Source organism: Dreissena polymorpha, unplaced genomic scaffold (assembly GCF_020536995.1).
Source record: "Dreissena polymorpha isolate Duluth1 unplaced genomic scaffold, UMN_Dpol_1.0 chrUn009, whole genome shotgun sequence".
NCBI lineage: Eukaryota > Metazoa > Mollusca > Bivalvia > Myida > Dreissenidae > Dreissena > Dreissena polymorpha.
This window is the reverse complement of record NW_026273323.1, coordinates 588,199-605,972: the sequence shown is the minus strand read 5'-3', so window position 1 is coordinate 605,972 and position 17,774 is coordinate 588,199. Positions and strand designations below refer to the sequence as shown.

Below are 17,774 nucleotides of genomic sequence, written 5' to 3'. Positions count from 1 at the left end.
ATGATAACTCAAGAACGCTAATGGCTACGATCATGAAACTTCATAGGTACATTGATCATGACTCGCAGATGACCCCTATCGATTTTGAGGTCACTAGGTCAAAGGTCAAGTTCACGGTGACCCGAAATAGTAAAATGGTTTCTGGATGATAATTGAAGAACGCTTATTCCTAGGATCATGAAACTTGATAGGTAGATAGATCATGACTCGCAGATGACCCCTATTGATTTTCAGGTCACTAGGTCAAAGGTCAAGGTTACGGTGACCTGAAATAGTAAAATGGTTTCCGGATGATAACTCAAGAACGCTTATGGCTAGGATCATGAAACTTCATAGGTACATTGATCATGACTGGCAGATGACCCCTATTGATTTTCAGGTCACTAGGTCAAAGGTCAAGGTCACAGTGACAAAAAACATTCACACAATGGCTGTCACTACAACGGAGAGCCCATATGGGGGGCATGCATGTTTTACAAACAGCCCTTGTTTCAAAAGCATCTGTGGAACCTGTGCTAGTAAGGCCCACTGGGTATTAGCTCAGATGATGGATACCACATTTGTGGAAGGCGGTTTGGATTTCCTAGCAACATATCAGGTGTTAAGATTTGTCATGAAATACATTTCTTTTCTTCATCCTCCCTTAATTCATATATACCGTAATTACTCTTAAGTTTTCTGACACTTAAGTTTTCGGACACCCCCTTTTTTAGCCAAAATAATTATTTTATGTGACTCTAAATTTTTGGACATACTGGTTTTTATCCATAATTAATGACTCCAATTTTTTCGGACAGTATATTTTACAGCGCTATATAACTAGATTTTTGTCCTGTTTACGTTTATCTGGGACCCTCTAATCATGGAGATTTACAATAATAAAACCTTGCATAGAATGCCCCGAAAATCAGCTGTAATTTGGAGAAAAAAATCACTTTATATAATTTTAAATTTAGTTTCAATTAATTTGTTCATGCAAAAAGTGACTTGCAAGTGAATTGATAATATATTCTTACCGTGAGCGCTCTGCTGCCAGGTCATCTGCCGGGTTCACTGACGGGTCCGCTGCCGAGTTCACTGCGGGGTTCGCTGCCGGGTCCGCTGCCTGGTTCACTGCGTGGTCCGCTGCCGGGTGCTCTGCGGGGTTCACTGTGGGGTCCGCTGCCGGGTGCACTGCCGGTATCACTGTGGGGTCCGCTGCCGGGTTCACTGTGGGGTCGGCTGCCGGGTTCACTGTGGGGTCCGCTGCCGGGTTCACTGCGGGGTCCGCTGCCGGGTGCACTGCCTGGTTTACTGCCGGGTCAACTGCTGGGTTCACTGTGGGGTCCGCTGCCGGGATCACTGTGGGGTCCGCTGGATGAAGCATGCCAAATGACATTGTACACCATCTGTTAACAACAGAGTTATGGTCTTTTGTACTTTGAAAAATGCTTTTTAATATAAGCTTACAGCTTTATCTCCTTTTACACATGAGAAAGAGCCATGAAAATGCCATAATTGTTCTCAATCATCTGGGGGTGCGTCACATTCAACACCCATAATCCTAGGGGCTAAGGTCCAAGTCACACATTGAGGTCAAAGGTAACAAATTTGATGAATTATTCATTATTTAGTAATTCCTTTACTACAGGTTTTTTAGCTCCACTGGCCAATGCCAGCGGGGCTTATGTCATGGTCCTGTGTCCGTCGTGTGTTCGTCCGTGCGTTAACTTTTTCTTTAAACATCTTCTCCTAAACTACTGGTCCAATTCTGATGAATTTTCTCAGGAATGTTCCTGTGGTGAAGCTCTTTCAAATTTATTCATATTATGCCCCTGGGGTCAAATTTGACCCTGCCCCTGGGGGTCAAAAAATAGAAAATTTGCTTATATAAGGCCTATTTTGTGCAAACTTTATAAATCTTCTTGTCAATAACCATTGGGCCTAGGGCTACCAAATTTGGTATGTAGTGACATCTTATAGTCCTTTACCAAGTTTGTTCAAATTATGCCCCTAGGGTCAAATTTGACCCTGCGCCGGGGGTCAAAAAATTGAAAATTTGCTTATATAAGGCCTATTTTGAGCAAACTTCAAAAATCTTCTTGTCCATAACCATTGGAACTAGGGCTTCCAAATTTGCTATGTAGTGACATCTTATAGTCCTCTATCAAGTTTGTTCAAATTATGCCCCTGGGGTTAAATTTGACCCTGCCCCTGGGGGTCAAAAAATTGAAAATTTGCTTATATTGGGCCTATTTTGTGCAAACTTTAAAAATCTTCTTGTCCATAACCATATGGCGTAGGGCTACCAAATTTGGTATGTAGTGACATCTTATAGTCCTCTACCAAGTGTGTTCAAATTATGCACCTGGGGTCAAATTTGACCCTGCCCCGGGGGGTCAAAAAATTGAAAATTTGCTTATATAAGGCCTATTTTGTGCAAACATTAAAAATCGTCTTGTCCATAACTATTATAACTAGGGCTACCAAATTTGGTATGTAGTGACATCTTATAGTCCTCTACCAAGTTTGTTCAAATTATGCCCCTGAGGTTAAATTTGACCCTGCCCCGGGGGGTCAAAAAATTGAAAATTTGCCTATATAAGGCTTATTTTGTGCAAACTTTATAAATCTTCTTTTCAATAACCATTGGGCCTAGGGCTACCAAATTTGCTATGTAGTGACATCTTATAGTCCTTTACCAAGTTTGTTCAAATTATGCCCCTGGGGTTAAATTTGACCCTGCCCCGGGGGGTCAAAAAATTGACACAACACATCCATTGTACCAACCAATGATAGCAGTTACTTAAAATTATAATGGTTGATATGGTGTGTGATTTTGATAGGATTATCAAATGGGTCAGCTTAATTTGTACAAGCAGACTAGTGGGTTTTCCAAAAGGTTGCATATATTCCAACCCTTTTTTTATGCCCCCCTTCGAAGAAGAGGGGGTATATTACTTTGCTCATGTCGGTCTGTCGGTCGGTCTGTCGGTCGGTCCGTCCACCAGGTGGTTTCCGGATGATAACTCAAGAACGCTTGGGCCTAGGATAATGAAACTTCATAGGTACATTGATCATGACTCGCAGATGACCCCTGGATTTTGAGGTCACTAGGTCAAAGGTCACGGTGACCCAAAATAGTAAAATGGTTTCCAGATGATAACTCAAGAACGCTTAGGCCTAGGATCATGAAACTTCATAGGTAGATTGATCATGACTCGCAGATGACCCCTATTGATTTTCAGGTCACTAGGTCAAAGGTCAAGGTCACAGTGACCCGAAATAGTAAAATGGTTTCCGGATGATAACTCAAGAACGCTTAGGCCTAGGATCATGAAACTTAATAGGTAGATTGATCATGACTCGCAGATGACCTCTATTGATTTTCAGGTCACTAGGTCAAAGGTCAAGGTCACAGTGACCCGAAATAGTAAAATGGTTTCCGGATGATAACTCAAGAACGCTTATGCCTAGGATCATGAAACTTTGTAGGTAGATTGATAATGGCTGGCAGATAACCCCTGTTGATTTTCCAGTCACTAAGTCAAAGGTCAAGGTCACGGTGACCCAAAATAGGAAAATGGTTTCCGGATGATAACTCAAGAACGCTTATGTCTAGGATCATGAAACTTCATAGGTACATTGATCATGACTCACATCGATTTTCAGGCCACTAGGTCAAAGGTCAAGGTCACGGTGACCCGAAATAGTAAAATGGTTTCCGGATGATAACTCAAGAACACTTTTGCCTAGGATCATGAAACTTGATAGGTACAGTGATCATGACTCGCAGTTGACCCCTATTGATTTTCAGGTCACTATATCAAAGGTCAAGGTCACGGTGACCTGAATTAGTAAAATGGTTTCTGGATGATAACTCAAGAACGCTAATGGCTACGATCATGAAACTTCATAGGTACATTGATCATGACTCGCAGATGACCCCTATCGATTTTGAGGTCACTAGGTCAAAGGTCAAGTTCACGGTGACCCGAAATAGTAAAATGGTTTCTGGATGATAATTGAAGAACGCTTATTCCTAGGATCATGAAACTTGATAGGTAGATAGATCATGACTCGCAGATGACCCCTATTGATTTTCAGGTCACTAGGTTAAAGGTCAAGGTTACGGTGACCTGAAATAGTAAAATGGTTTCTGGATGATAACTCAAGAACGCTTATGGCTAGGATCATGAAACTTCATAGGTACATTGATCATGACTGGCAGATGACCCCTATTGATTTTCAGGTCACTAGGTCAAAGGTCAAGGTCACAGTGACAAAAAACATTCACACAATGGCTGTCACTACAACGGAGAGCCCATATGGGGGGCATGCATGTTTTACAAACAGCCCTTGTTTCAAAAGCATCTGTGGAACCTGTGCTAGTAAGGCCCACTGGGTATTAGCTCAGATGATGGATACCACATTTGTGGAAGGCGGTTTGGATTTCCTAGCAACATATCAGGTGTTAAGATTTGTCATGAAATACATTTCTTTTCTTCATCCTCCCTTAATATATACCGTAATTACTCTAAGTTTTCGGACACTTAAGTTTTCGGACACCCCCTTTTTTAGCCAAAATAATTATTTTATGTGACTCTAAATTTTTGGACATACTGGTTTTTATCCATAATTAATGACTCCAATTTTTCGGACAGTATATTTTACAGCGCTATATAACTAGATTTTTGTCCTGTTTACGCTTATCTGGGACCCTCTAATCATGGAGATTTACAATAATAAAACCTTGCATAGAATGCCCCGAAAATCAGCTGTAATTTGGAGAAAAAAATCACTTTATATAATTTTAAATTTAGTTTCAATTAATTTGTTCATGCAAAAAGTGACTTGTAAGTGAATTGATAATATATTCTTACCGTAGGCGCTCTGCTGCCGGTCATCTGCCGGGTTAACTGCCGGGTCCGCTGCCGGGTTCACTGCGGGGTTCGCTGCCGGGTCCGCTGCCTGGTTCACTGCGTGGTCCGCTGCCGGGTGCGCTGCGGGGTTCACTGTGGGGTCCGCTGCCGGGTGCACTGCCGGTATCCCTGTGGGGTCCGCTGCCGGGTTCACTGTGGGGTCGGCTGCCGGGTTCACTGTGGGGTCCGCTGCCGGGTTCACTGCGGGGTCCGCTGCCGGGTGCACTGCCTGGTTTACTGCCGGGTCCACTGCTGGGTTCACTGTGGGGTCCGCTGCCGGGTTCACTGTGGGGTCCGCTGCCGGGCCAACTGTGGAGTCTGCTGCCGGGTTCACTGCTAGGTCCGCTGCCGAGTGCGCTGCTGGGTTCACTGCCGGGCTCACTGCGGGGTCCGCTGCCGGGTTCACTGTGGGGTCCACTGTCGGGTTCACTGTGGGGTCCGCTGCCGGGTTCACTGCGGGGTCCGCTGCCGGGTTCACTGTGGGGTCTGCTGCCGGGTGCGCTGCTGGGTTCACTGCGGGGTCTACTGCCGGGTTCACTGCCGGCTCTGCTGTCGGGTTCACTGTGGGGTCCGCTGCCGGGTTCACTGTGGGGCCCACTGCGGGGTTCGCTGCCAGGTTCACAGCGTGGTCCGCTGCCGGGTGCGCTGCTGGGTTCACTGTGGGGTCCGCTGCGGGGTTCAATATATTCTTACCGTGAGCGCTCTGCTTGCTGCCGGGTCATCTGCCGGGTTAACTGCCGGGTCCGCTGCCGGGTTCACTGCGGGGTTTGCTGCCGGGTCCGCTGCCTGGTTTACTGCGTGGTCCGCTGCTGGGTGCGCTGCGGGGTTCACTGTGGGGTCCGCTGCCGGGTGCACTGCCGGTATCACTGTGGGGTCCGCTGCCGGGTTCACTGCGGGGTCCGCTGCCGGGTTCACTGTGGGGTCTGCTGCCGGGTGCGCTGCTGGGTTCACTGCGGGGTCCACTGCCGGGTTCACTGCCGGCTCTGCTGTCGGGTTCACTGTGGGGTCCGCTGCCGGGTTCACTGTGGGGCCCGCTGCCGGGTTCACTGCGGGGTTTGCTGCCAGGTTCACTGCGTAGTCCGCTGCCGGGTGCGCTGCTGGGTTCACTGTGGGGTTCACTGCCGGGTTCACTGTGGGGTCCGCTGCCGGGTGCAATGCCGGTATCCCTGTGGGGTCCGCTGCCGGGTTCACTGTGGGTTCTGCTGCAGTGTTCACTGTCGGGTCTGCTGCCGGGTTCACTGCAGGGTCTGCTGCTGGGTTCACTGGGGTCCGCTGCCGGTTTCAATGCGGGGTTCGCTGCCGGGTCCACTGCCGGGTTCACTGCGTGTTCCGCTGCCGGGTGCGCTGCGGGGTTCACTGTGGGGTTCACTGTGGGGTTCGCTGCCGGTTGCACTGCCAGTATCTCTGTGGGGTCCGCTGCCGGGTTCACTGTGGGGTCGGCTGCCGGGTTCACTGGGGGGTCCGCTGCCGGGTGCACTGCCTGGTTCACTGCGGGGTCCACTGCTGGGTTCACTGTGGGGTCCGCTGCCGGGTTCACTGTGGGGTCCGCTGCTGGGCCAACTGTGGAGTCAGCTGCCGGGTTCACTGCTAGGTCCGCTGCTGGGTACGCTGCTGGGTTCACTGCCGGGTTCACTGCGGGGTCCGCTGCGGGGTTCACTGTGGGGTCCACTGTCAGGTTCACTGTGGGGACTGCTGCCGGGTTCACTGCGGGGTCCGCTGCCGGGTCCGCTGCGAGGTTCACTGCCGGGTTCACTGGGGCCGCTGCTTGGTTCACTGCAGGGTTTGCTGCCTGGTCCGCTGCGGGGTCCGCTGCCAGGTTCACTGCGTGGTCCGCTGCCGGTTGCGCTGCCGGGTGCGCTGTGGGGTTCACTGTGGGGTTCACTGCCGGGTTCACTGTGGGGTCTGCTGCCGGGTTCACTGTGGGGTCTGCTGCCTGGTTCACTGTGGATTCCGCTGCCGGGTGCACTGCGGGGCGCACTGCCGGGTTCACTGTGGGGTCTGCTGCCTGGTTCACTGTGTGGTCCGCTGCCGGATTCACTGCGGGGTCCGCTGCCGGGTGCGCTGCGGGGTTCACTGCGGGGTCCGCTGCTGGGTTCACTGTGGGGTCCGCTGCCGGGTTCACTGTGGGGTCCGCTGCCGGGTTCACTGTGGGGTCCGCTGCCAGGTGCGCTGCCGGGTTTGCTGCGGGGTTCACTGCCGGGTTCACTGTGGGGTCGGCTGCTGGGTGTGCTGCTGGGTTGGCTGCCAGGGCTGTTGCTAGGGCTACTACTGGAACTGCAGGTGGGTTTGCAGGTGGGAGTGTGTCCTCTGCGTCCATCAGGTCAGCTGCCGGGTGCACTGCCGGGTTCACTGTGGGGTCAGCTGCCGGGTTCACTGTGGGGTCCGCTGCCGGGTTCACTGCGGGTCTGCTGCCGGGTGCGCTGCGGGGTTCACTGCCGGGTTCACTGCAGGGTCCGCTGCTGGGTTCACTGTGGCGTCCGCTGCCAGGTTCACTGTGGGGTCCACTGCCGGGTTCACTGTGGGGTCCGCTGCCGGGTTTGCTGCGGGGTTCACTGCTTGGTTCACTGTGGGGTGCCCTGCGGGGTCCGCTGCCAGGTTTGCTGCCAGGGCTGTTGCTAGGGCTACTGCTGGAGCTGCAGGTGAGAGTGGGTCCTCTGCGTCCATCAGGTCCGCTGCCGGGTGCGCTGCTGGGTTCACTGTGGGGTCCGCTGCCGGGTTCACTGTCGGGTCCGCTGCCGGGGCTGTATTTGGAGCTGCAGGTGGGGTTGCAGGTGGGAGTGTGTCCTCTGCATCCATCAGGGCTGCTTCCTCTGTCACTGATAATAATATAGTTTTCGTTACATACAGTTGAAATCCGATGGCCTGAATTTGCGCTGGCCGACAATAAAGTTTGAGGCATCAGTAATTCCAGCCAACCTGTTTCTTATATACTGTATTTACTAGGGATGCAAGAGGTTATTAAAATCATTAACCGGTTAACCTTTTTCTGTAAGTGGTTATTAACAGGTTAACCGAAATGCCTTAAGTACGTAAACAATGTCATACCGCTCAACCCGCTCTATAGAAACGAAAGTAATTCAAATTTGAAATCGCTTGCGTTGATAACATGCCAGTTTTGTAATAAAATGAAGTATACAATTTTAATAATTTTGTAAATGTATGCGACATATTTTATTTATTTTTCCTGCGTAAATGCATTGGAGTAAAAAATTAAAGAACTACACAGTGTTAATTTTCACATGTTATTAACTTATTTTTAGTTGGGCTGCCTATATTACGTTCAAGTCTTATCGCTCACAAAAATGGTGAGGGGACTGGGCAGGCAATTAGTACATTCTGTTTTAATGTTTGGAATTCAAATTGAATTAATATTCAAATGTTTTTTCCCTATCAGTTCGACGTTAAGTTTTTGTTGTTGCATTTTAGCGTCTGTAGCCAAAGTATTATCGTTTGATATTCAATGTACATTTTAAAAAGTGGGTTAACTAAAGGACACAAATGCAAATTAAATTAATTTTGAACGAAATGTTAGTTGTAAATGTAATAATTTATATACATAATCAGTACATTTATTTAATAGCGAAGTAACTAAGTATTATGATCTCAAATACTGAGAGTTACATATGTTTGTTGAAGTACCATAGCACGCAAATTTTAAGCAATTGCACAAATACTAAATTTAACAGTTTTATTTTTAGCTCATCTATTTTTTGAAAAAAAATTATGAGCTATTGTCATCACCTTGGCGTCGGCGTCGGCGTCTGCGTCGGCGTCGGCGTCCGGTTACGTTTTGCGTTTAGGTCCACTTTTCTCAGAAAGTATCAATGCTATTGCATTCAAACTTGGTACACTTACTTACTATCATGAGGGGACTGGGCAGGCAAAGTTAGATAACTCTGGCGTGCATTTTGACTGAATTATATGCCCTTTTTATACTTAGAAAATTGAAAATTTTGGTTAAGTTTTGCGTTTAGGTCCACTTTTTTCAGAAAGTATCAATGCTATTGCATTCAAACATGGTACACTTACTTACTATCATGAGGGGACTGGGCAGGCAAAGTTAGATAACTCTGGCGTGCATTTTGACAGAATTATGTGCCCTTTTTATACTTAGAAAATTGAAAATTTTGGTTAAGTTTTGTGTTAAGGTCCATTTTATTCCTTAAGTATCAAAGCTATTGCTTTCATACTTGCAACACTTACTAACTACCGTAAGGGGACTGTGCAGGCAAAGTTATGTTACTCTGACTGGCATTTGGACGGAATTATGGGCCCTTTATAATTAGAAAATTGAAAGTTTGGTTAAGTTTTGTGTTTTGGTCCACTTTACCCCTAAAGTATCATAGATATTGCTTTCATACTTGGAACACTCGCAAACTATCATAAGGGTACAGTAAAAGGACAAGTTGCATAACTCTGGATATCATTTTTACGGAATTATGGCCCTTTTTTGACTTAGTAACTTTGAATATATGGTTTAATTTTGTGTTTCGATCCACTTTATTTCTTAAGTATCAAGGCTATTGCTTTCAAACTTCAAATACTTTCATGCTATCATGAGGTTACTGTACCTGGCAAGTTGAATTTTACCTTGACCTTTGAATGACCTTGACTCTCAAGGTCAAATTATTAAATTTCTCTAAAATTGCCATAACTTCTTTATTTATGATTAGATTTGATTGATACTTTGACAAAACTACTCTTACCTGACATACCACAATAGACTCCACCCAAACCATCGCCCGTGCCCCCCCCCCAACCCCCCCCCCCCTATTTTTTTTTTTTTTTTTTTTTTTTTTTTTTAAGATCATCTCACAAATGACCACCACACCCTCACACTATACCCCCCCCCCCACCCCACCCCCTCCCCAATTTTTTTTTTAAACGGTTAAAAAACAAAACTATTTATTTTGATAATTTTATGTTTGAAATACCGTCCAACCATCGCACCCAAGAATCCCCCCCCCACCCCCCCTCCCCCCACCCGAATCCCCCCCCCTATATTTTTTTTTTTTTTTTCTTTTAAGATCATCTCACAAATTACCACCACACCTTCACACTATACCCCCCACCTCACCCCCCCCCCCCCCAATTTTTTTTTTATGAAACGGTTAAAAAACACAAATATTTATTTTTATTATTTTATGTTTGATATACCGTCCAACCATCGCACCCAAGAATCCCCCCCCCACCCCCCCCACCCCCCCACCCCCCGATTTTTTTTTTCCTTTTTTTCGCATTTTTAGAAGAAAATGTAATAAATGTCCACACCCCCACACAATGCACCGCTCTTCACTCCACCCCTCCCTCCTTTGTGATTGAAAATGAGAGTCCCTTCACCTTTAAAAAGAAAATAGATGAGCGGTCTGCACCCGCAAGGCGGTGCTCTTGTTAAATATTTGCTCCCAGTAGGGTGGCATATAGCAGTTGAACTGTCAGTCAGTATGTGTGTCAGTCTGTCCGTCCGTCCGAAAAAAACTTTAACGTTAGCCATAACTTTTTCATTATTTAAGATAGCAACTTGATATTTGGCATGCATGTGTATCTCATGAAGCTGCTCATTTTGAGTGGTGGAAGTTCAAGGTTAAGGTCATCCTTTAAGGTCAAAGGTCCAAAAAATAAAATCATTTCAAAGCGGCGCAGTAGGGTGCATTGTGTTTCTGACGAACCCATCTCTTGTTATACTTGTAATGTTTCCTTCTCTCATCTAGATACATACTCTTCCTGTCTTGTTGTTGGTCTGACTGATCTCACTGTCTTTGTCTTCTTGCCTGCAATACATAAATAGGTACGCCTATTGAAAATATCTCACTAATGAATATTTGTTCACTATTATCATTAATGACAAAACTGAACAAATGATTTTTGAAATTGAGATTTGAAATTTAGTCCAGATTCAATGCATTATTTAATGACTGACAAGGTTAGGGATCAACTCGTAATATCTTTTTTTCTCTGTTTCATAGGTAAAGTGATCATCCGTGATACTGTTTTAAACAGTCAAAAATTACAGATTTAATATGAAATGACTTCACTACATAATTATTCAAGTGAAATTCTCCAGTTTAAGTCTCAGATTGTATGATGAGCTGTAGATCTATACGAGCATACAAAAGGGCCATCTGTTGTTTTTCTGTTAATTATTATTCACTGGTGATTGTGGCTGAAAATTTAAATTTCTCTGATAACTCTTGAGTTGAAATAAAAAATAAACAGAGACCAACAAATATCTATATAATACTGATGTTGAACTTTCATACTGAGTCGTTTCCTCTTTGGAGGAGTCTGATCCCCACTGCCTGAACTTGTTTTCGAACTTGTTTTAGAACTTTCAAAAGGATCCATGGCATCTCCTTGTGTATCACTTGACTCTGAACTAACGGAATCTAATTGATGAACTTGTCTCTCAGAAAGAGTCTGTCGTCTTTCAATGATCTCTGAAACAAATATTTTGTTGACTTTATTAGAATTTTTCTTCATGCATGTACATTCTGTGCAATTAAATTACACAAGGCTCTTTTTACTTCCAAGAGAACAGCCATGGACAACCATTTCACAATTTTGATACTGAAATGTTAACAATTATAACACAGCAACAATAAATGACAAAAAACACATTGCTTAATGTGAAAATTTGACTTTTTGGCTCAAAACTGTCATGGTGAGCTTTTGTGATCGCTTTTTGTTCGTTGTGCGGCGTCAACATTTGCCTTGTTAACTCTCTAGAGGCCACATTTATTGTCCAATCTTCATGAAATTTGGTCAGAAGATTGGTTTGAATGATATCTTGGATGAGATCGAAAATGGTTACGTTTGCTTGAAAAACATGGCTGCCAAGGGGCGGGGCATTTTTCCTTATATGGCTATATATGGCTATAGAAAATCTTGTTAACAGAGTACTCTAGAGGCTGCAGTTATTGTCTGATCTTCATAAAATTTGGTCAGAAGATTCATCTCAATAATATCTTGGACGAGTTCGAAAATGATGCCGGTTGGTTGAAAAATATGGCCGCCAGGGGGCGGGGCATTTTTCCTTATATGGCTATAGTAAAACCTTGTTAACACTTTAGAGGCCACATTTAATTTCCGATCTTTATGAAACTTGCTCAGAAGATTTGTCCTACTGATATCTTGGATGAGTTTAAAAATGGTAACCTTTGCTTGAAAAACATGGCTGCCAAGGGGCGGGGCATTTTTCCTTATATGGCTATAGTAAAATCTTGTTAACACTCTAGAGGCCACATTTATTGTCCAAATTTAGTCAGAAGATTCATCACAATAATACCTTGGACGAGGTCGAAAATGATGCAGGTTTGTTGAAAAACATGGCCGCCAGGGGGAGGGGCATGTTTCTTTATATGGCTATAGTAAAACCTTGTTAACACTCTAGAGGCCACATTTATTTTCCGATCTTCATGAAACTTGGTCAGAAGATGTCCCAATAATATCTTCTTATCTCAGGTGAGCGACTTTGGGCCTTTCAGGCCCTCTTGTGTACAATTTATTCATATTTTACTACTTCTATGATTTTCTCGCGCATGTGGTTATAATTTGTCGAAGTTGCAGTGAAACACGCTATAATTTTATGTATATGGCTATAGTAAAACCTTGTTAACACTCTTCAAGCCACATTTATTGTCTGATTTTCATGAAACTTGGTCACAAGATTCGTTCCAATCATATCTTGAACGAGTTCAAACATGATTCTGGTTGGTTGAACAACATGGCCCCCAGGGGGTGGGGCACCCCAACACTATATAACCCCTCTCCACCCAGGGTTTTTTTTTAGAGAAAGGGGAAGACGCTGGACGCTGGGTGAAAGGGGAAAAAAAGAGTGCGAAAGAGACATTTTAGGGAAAAAAATAAAAACTGTTCATTTCAATGTCTATCACTCATCAAAAGAGGCTTGTCTCTGTCCTTTTTGTTCTTAAACACATTTAACACGTATTAAAGTCAAAGTCCTTAATTAAGTTGCAGGTGTAGATCTAATTGTGGGAAATGTTTTCAACTATATTCCTGTACTGGGGCCGGGGGACGATGTCAATTTTGTGATTTCAATTTCATGATGAATGGGTTGACGATCTTGATCTGCTACCATATTGAAAGGGAAAGGAGCGGCAGCTGCCGATTGACTACTTTCACTTTCACAATGTTCGATGTTGATTACCTCAGAATCCTGCTGGGTTATAACGGTTTTCGATGATTCTTTCCTTTAAAATGCCTCGATGCGTTCAGTATCTTCCGAGTCTGAATGTTTTATTTTGTTTGTGTAAGAACGCCAATTGTGAGACATTTTTTCTGTTTTCACGTTTATATCTTGGCTTGCACATAGCCCGGATGAAAATTCGACTGGTTTCCGGTAATTTATTGATGAAACACCCTTCTCGCGCAAGACCGGTATCCAGTAAAATAGTCACATGATTATTACGATTAGTTGCCCAGTTTACATGACGTAATTTAAGAGCTATATTTAGAATAACTGGGATTCCCAGATTTTTTGTGTTCGTCTGGAGAGAGAGAAAGATCGTTGTACATGGTGCAAATTGGATAATTGTCGAATGCTCAAAGGAAAAATAAACATTTCTTTGAGAGAAAATATTATATTTTGGTGAAAAATGATATTTTAAGTGGGGAAATTGTATTTTGAGGGGAAAAATTCTGGTAGGGGAAGACGCCGAATATCGGCGTCACTTTCTTAGTAAAAAAAACCCCTGCCACCCCACCCCTCCCCCTTTTTATGCCCTCGGTAGGGTGGCATATAGCAGTTGAACTGTCTGTCAGTCCATCCATCTGTCACAAAACTTTAACATTGCCCATAACTTTCGCAATATTGAAGATAACAACTTGATATTTTGCATGCATGTGTATCTCATGGAGCTGCACATTTTGAGTGGTGAAAGGTCAAGGTCATCCTTCAAGGTCAAAGGTCAAATATATGGCTTCAAAGCGGCGCAGTAGGGGGCATTGTGTTTCTGACAAACACATCTCTTGTTGATTGAAGTATTGAGATAGGTCCCTTCACCTTTAAAAAGAATAATAGATGAGCGGTCTGCATCCGCTAGGCGGTGCTCTTGTTTTAGATCCACTCATTCACGTACTCCTGGAACATGTTTTGTATGTGGGAAATTACTTCTTTTGGGTTTGTGAACTGAGGATGGAATCTATCAGAGAAGGCGAAGGAGGCTGTTGTTTCATCATAGACACAGTTAAGTGATGTCTGTGTCTCCGCCTGTTGATAAACCTCGTACAAGGTCAGCTCCGAAAACAAAGGATCCTCATCTGTATGCAACCACAAAGATGGCGATGTTGTGGATGATGTTTAATGCATGTTGATGACAGGCGGCCCTGTGGGTTCTTCATCTATCATACTGTCTAACCAATTATCAAAATCCATTTCGTCTTCCAAAATATCAAAATATGTACAGCAATCAGTGAGAGGCATGCATTGTTGCTTAAAACTTCCTTCACAACTGTAATGATGAACTGATAAATGCTCTCTGGGGTGTAATGTTTCCTAACATTTTCTGTCTCTTTATTAATGATAAGTTGTTTCAAACTTACTTTTTCTGATTTAAAGTTGTCAAATCTATGTTTGTTCATTAAATGTTAAGTGGAATGAATTTAGATTTACATTCTGTTGAAGAATGTAAATCTAAACAGTAGGCTGCTATCTGGCATCTGGTTTTCTTGGTCGCTGACAGGCTGTAGAGGCTGTCAGTTGGCTGACTGCCCAAACAACACCTCCAACCGCTCCTGTCCAGCTTCCAGCTTTGTGAGGCGCTTGCCCATGTTGGTCATTGCTCGTGTCTGCTCTGCCAGGCAGGCTTCGATTCGGTTGAGCAGCACAAGAACATATCCCAGGCTGCCGGGTTCCGTAGGTGTACAGACTCTTCTGGCAGGCGTGGAGATAGGTCTAGTGATGGTAGTGGTAGGCGTGGCATTGTTTGTGCTGCTAGTCTAGTGGTAGGGGTGGCGATTGCTGGTGTTGCTGGTCTCGTGGTAGACGTGGCGATTGTTGGTGTTGCTGGTCTCGTGGTAGGCGTGGGGATTGTTGGTGTTGCTGGTCTCTTGGTAGGCGTGGCGATTGTTGGTGCTGCTGGTCTTGTGGTAGGCGTGGCGATTGTTGGTGTTGCTGGTCTCGTGGTAGGCGTGGCGATTGCTGGTGTTGCTAGTCTCGCGGTAGGCGTGGCGATTGTTTGTGCTGCTGGTCTCGCGATAGGCGTGGCGATTGTTGGTGTTGCTGATCTCGTGGTAGGCATGGCGATTGTTGGTGTTGCTGATAGCGTGGTAGGTGTGGCGATTGTTGGTGTTGCTGATCTCGTGGTAGGCGTGGCGATTGTTGATGTTGCTGGTCTCGAAGTGGTTGATGTGGAGATGGTTGGTGCTGCTGCTATAATGGTGGTAGGTGTGGTTATGGTTGGTGATGCTGGTCTTGTGGTGGTAGCCATGTAACATGACTGGTTTTGTTGTTGATCCATTAACAGATGTTGTTGGATGTGTGTCATCCCTGGGTGGCGAAACAACAGACACCACTGTGGCCTTTTTCTTTGTGACCTTGGTGAAGACTGGTTCAACAACTTATCATTAACGAAGAGACAGAAAACGTTAGGAAACATTACACCCCAGAGAGCGTTTATCAGTTCATCATTACAGTTGTGAAGGAAGTGTTAACCAACAACTTACTTTTGCTGATTTAAAGTTGTCAAATCTATGTTTGTTCATTAAATGTTTAGTGGAATGAACTTAGATTTACATTTTGTTGAAGAATGTAAATAGAAACAGTACATTTTAAGTATAATATTTTGTCTTCATGCTTTTTATGCTTCCCCAAAATTTTTTGGGGGGAGCATATAGTCACCGCTTTGTCTGTCCGTCCGTGTGCAATTTATGTCCAGGCTATTTCTCAGTAACTAATGACTGGAATTTAATGAAACTTTATGGGAAGCTTTACTACCAAAAGGAGATGTGCATATTATCAGCCAGTTCTGGTCGGACGATTTTTCACAGAGTTATGGCCCTTTGAAATTTTCAATGAACTGTACATATAGTGCAATTCTTGTCTAGGCTATTTCTCAGCAACTAATGATTGGAATTCAATGAAACTTTATAGGAAGCTTCACTACCAAGAGGAGATGTGCATATCATCAGCCGGTTCTCGTGGGATGATTTTTTACAGAGTTATGGCCCTTTGAAATTTTCAATTGTACATATAGTGCAATTTTTGTCGGAGCTATTTCTCAGCAACTTATTACGGGAATTCAATGAAACTTTTGTGGGAAGCTTCACTACCAACAGGAGATGTGCATATTATCAGCCGGTTATGGTCGGATGATTTTTCACAGAGTTATGGCCCTTTGAAATTTTCTATAAAGTGTACATATTGTGCAATTCTTGTCCGGGCTATTTCTGCCTAACTACTGACTGGAATTCAATGAAGCTTTATAGGAAGCTTAACTACCTTGAGGAGATGCGCATGTTATTTGTGGGTTCTGGTTAGATGATTCATTATCCCCCGCCAACGGGGGAGGGATATTGTTTTGGCGTTGTCTGTCCATCTTTCCGTCCATCGGGCACTTTTGTGTCCGGAGCCATATCTTGGAAGTGCTTTGGCGGATTTCATTGAAACTTGGTATGAGTATTGTAGCAAAATTTAAACTTCAACGGTAGCGCAATCAAAGTTAAACTTTGCAAAAATTAACTCTACTAAATTTTTTAATTTAGTCAAGAACCTGTGGTCTTAATTGCGGTTGCTGCCACCAGTCCATTTGGACAAATTCCCATGTAACTTCTACAACTAGCCGAGCCAGTAGAAATTAAGATAAGTCATTTGTTTTTTACCACTACAGTTTATTTACAAACGTATATACACTTTATTTTCAACATTTCCAACAAAAGTCAAACATTCAAAAATATGCATCATGTTAAAACATGCTAAGTTTAATTTCCTATTTTCTATGTTATATTTCTAAAATTTTAACCAAATCCATTTCTAAACATTCTAAATCTAATTTCATTTTCCATCAACCCCCCTCGTTTTTTTTCCTTTTATAGTCCCTGTCATTAAATAGCTGAGACGGCAGGGAAAGGTTACATCACTGACGTCAAATTGCCGCCACGAAAAATTTACATCATTGCTGTTAAGGCAATAGTTACATCATTGCTGCCAGGAAATAGTTACATCACTGCGCCACAACAATAGTGACTGCAGAGATAAACTATCCATGTTAAATCAATGGGTTACTGGCAAACGGTCATGGTTTAATTGCCGAAAGATATGGGTCATTACCATTAATTTAGAGGTACTTACAGGAGAGATATTGGCCTACACCTGGTAATTATCAGAAATATGTGAGACCAGCTGTTATAAGACTTTATCATAATTAAATGGCCAATATAAGCTTATTAAAAAAATGCAACAGTATATATATGAATAAGAGGATGATGCATGCTAAATGGTTTTGTACACCATCTGTTAATAACAGAGTTCTGGCCATTTGTATCTTTAAAAAATGCTTTTTTAGTGTCAAATATAATACTTTTGTGTCCAGAAGCATATTGGCGGGGGATATCAATTCAACGAATTTGCTTTTAAAGAGAGTTATGGCCCTTTGAAATTTTTAAGTTGCTAAACCATCCATCGTATTATTTTGTCCAAAGTTATGCCCCTCAAGACGTTTCCTTTTATCTGAATGTATAGTGCAATATTGTGACAAAAAATAACTTTGGGGAACATCACCCGTCTCCGACGGTTTCTTGTTCTTGATATGGCAAGAAAGATTCCTTTTATTTAAATATTTTTTAACACATGTATTGCATTGAGCATCACCCATGATTGGAATGTATAAAGTGCGTATTGACAGTATGGGAGTACGC

At 43.8% G+C, this 17,774-nt stretch overlaps 2 protein-coding genes across 2 annotated transcripts; both read right to left on the bottom strand.

Moving 5' to 3' along the window:
* Positions 1 to 1,012: 1,012 nt before the first annotated feature.
* LOC127863453 (mucin-1-like) lies at positions 1,013 to 7,218 on the bottom strand. Its single transcript, XM_052402982.1, has 4 exons — positions 6,117 to 7,218; positions 5,609 to 6,067; positions 4,863 to 5,570; positions 1,013 to 1,353 (listed from the first exon to the last, which is right to left on the bottom strand). Exons 1-4 carry the CDS (start codon positions 7,216 to 7,218, stop codon positions 1,013 to 1,015), a joined length of 2,610 nt encoding a protein of 869 aa, XP_052258942.1.
* Positions 7,219 to 14,858: 7,640 nt separating this feature from the next.
* LOC127863452 (AAC-rich mRNA clone AAC11 protein-like) lies at positions 14,859 to 15,356 on the bottom strand. Its single transcript, XM_052402981.1, has one exon. The coding sequence runs from the start codon at positions 15,354 to 15,356 to the stop codon at positions 14,859 to 14,861; it is 498 nt and encodes a 165-aa protein (XP_052258941.1).
* Positions 15,357 to 17,774: the final 2,418 nt, after the last annotated feature.

Coding starts and splice junctions, on each gene's coding strand:
- LOC127863452 (XM_052402981.1), bottom strand. CDS start 15,356: ATGTTACATGGCTACCACCACAAGACCAGCATCACCAACCATAACCAC.
- LOC127863453 (XM_052402982.1), bottom strand. CDS start 7,218: ATGGACGCAGAGGACACACTCCCACCTGCAAACCCACCTGCAGTTCCA. Junction 5,571..5,608: donor GGCAGATGACCCGGCAGCAA/GCAGAGCGCTCA, acceptor TGAACCCCGCAG/CGGACCCCACAGTGAACCCA. Junction 1,354..4,862: donor CCGGCAGCAGAGCGCCTACG/GTAAGAATATAT, acceptor TGCTTCATCCAG/CGGACCCCACAGTGATCCCG.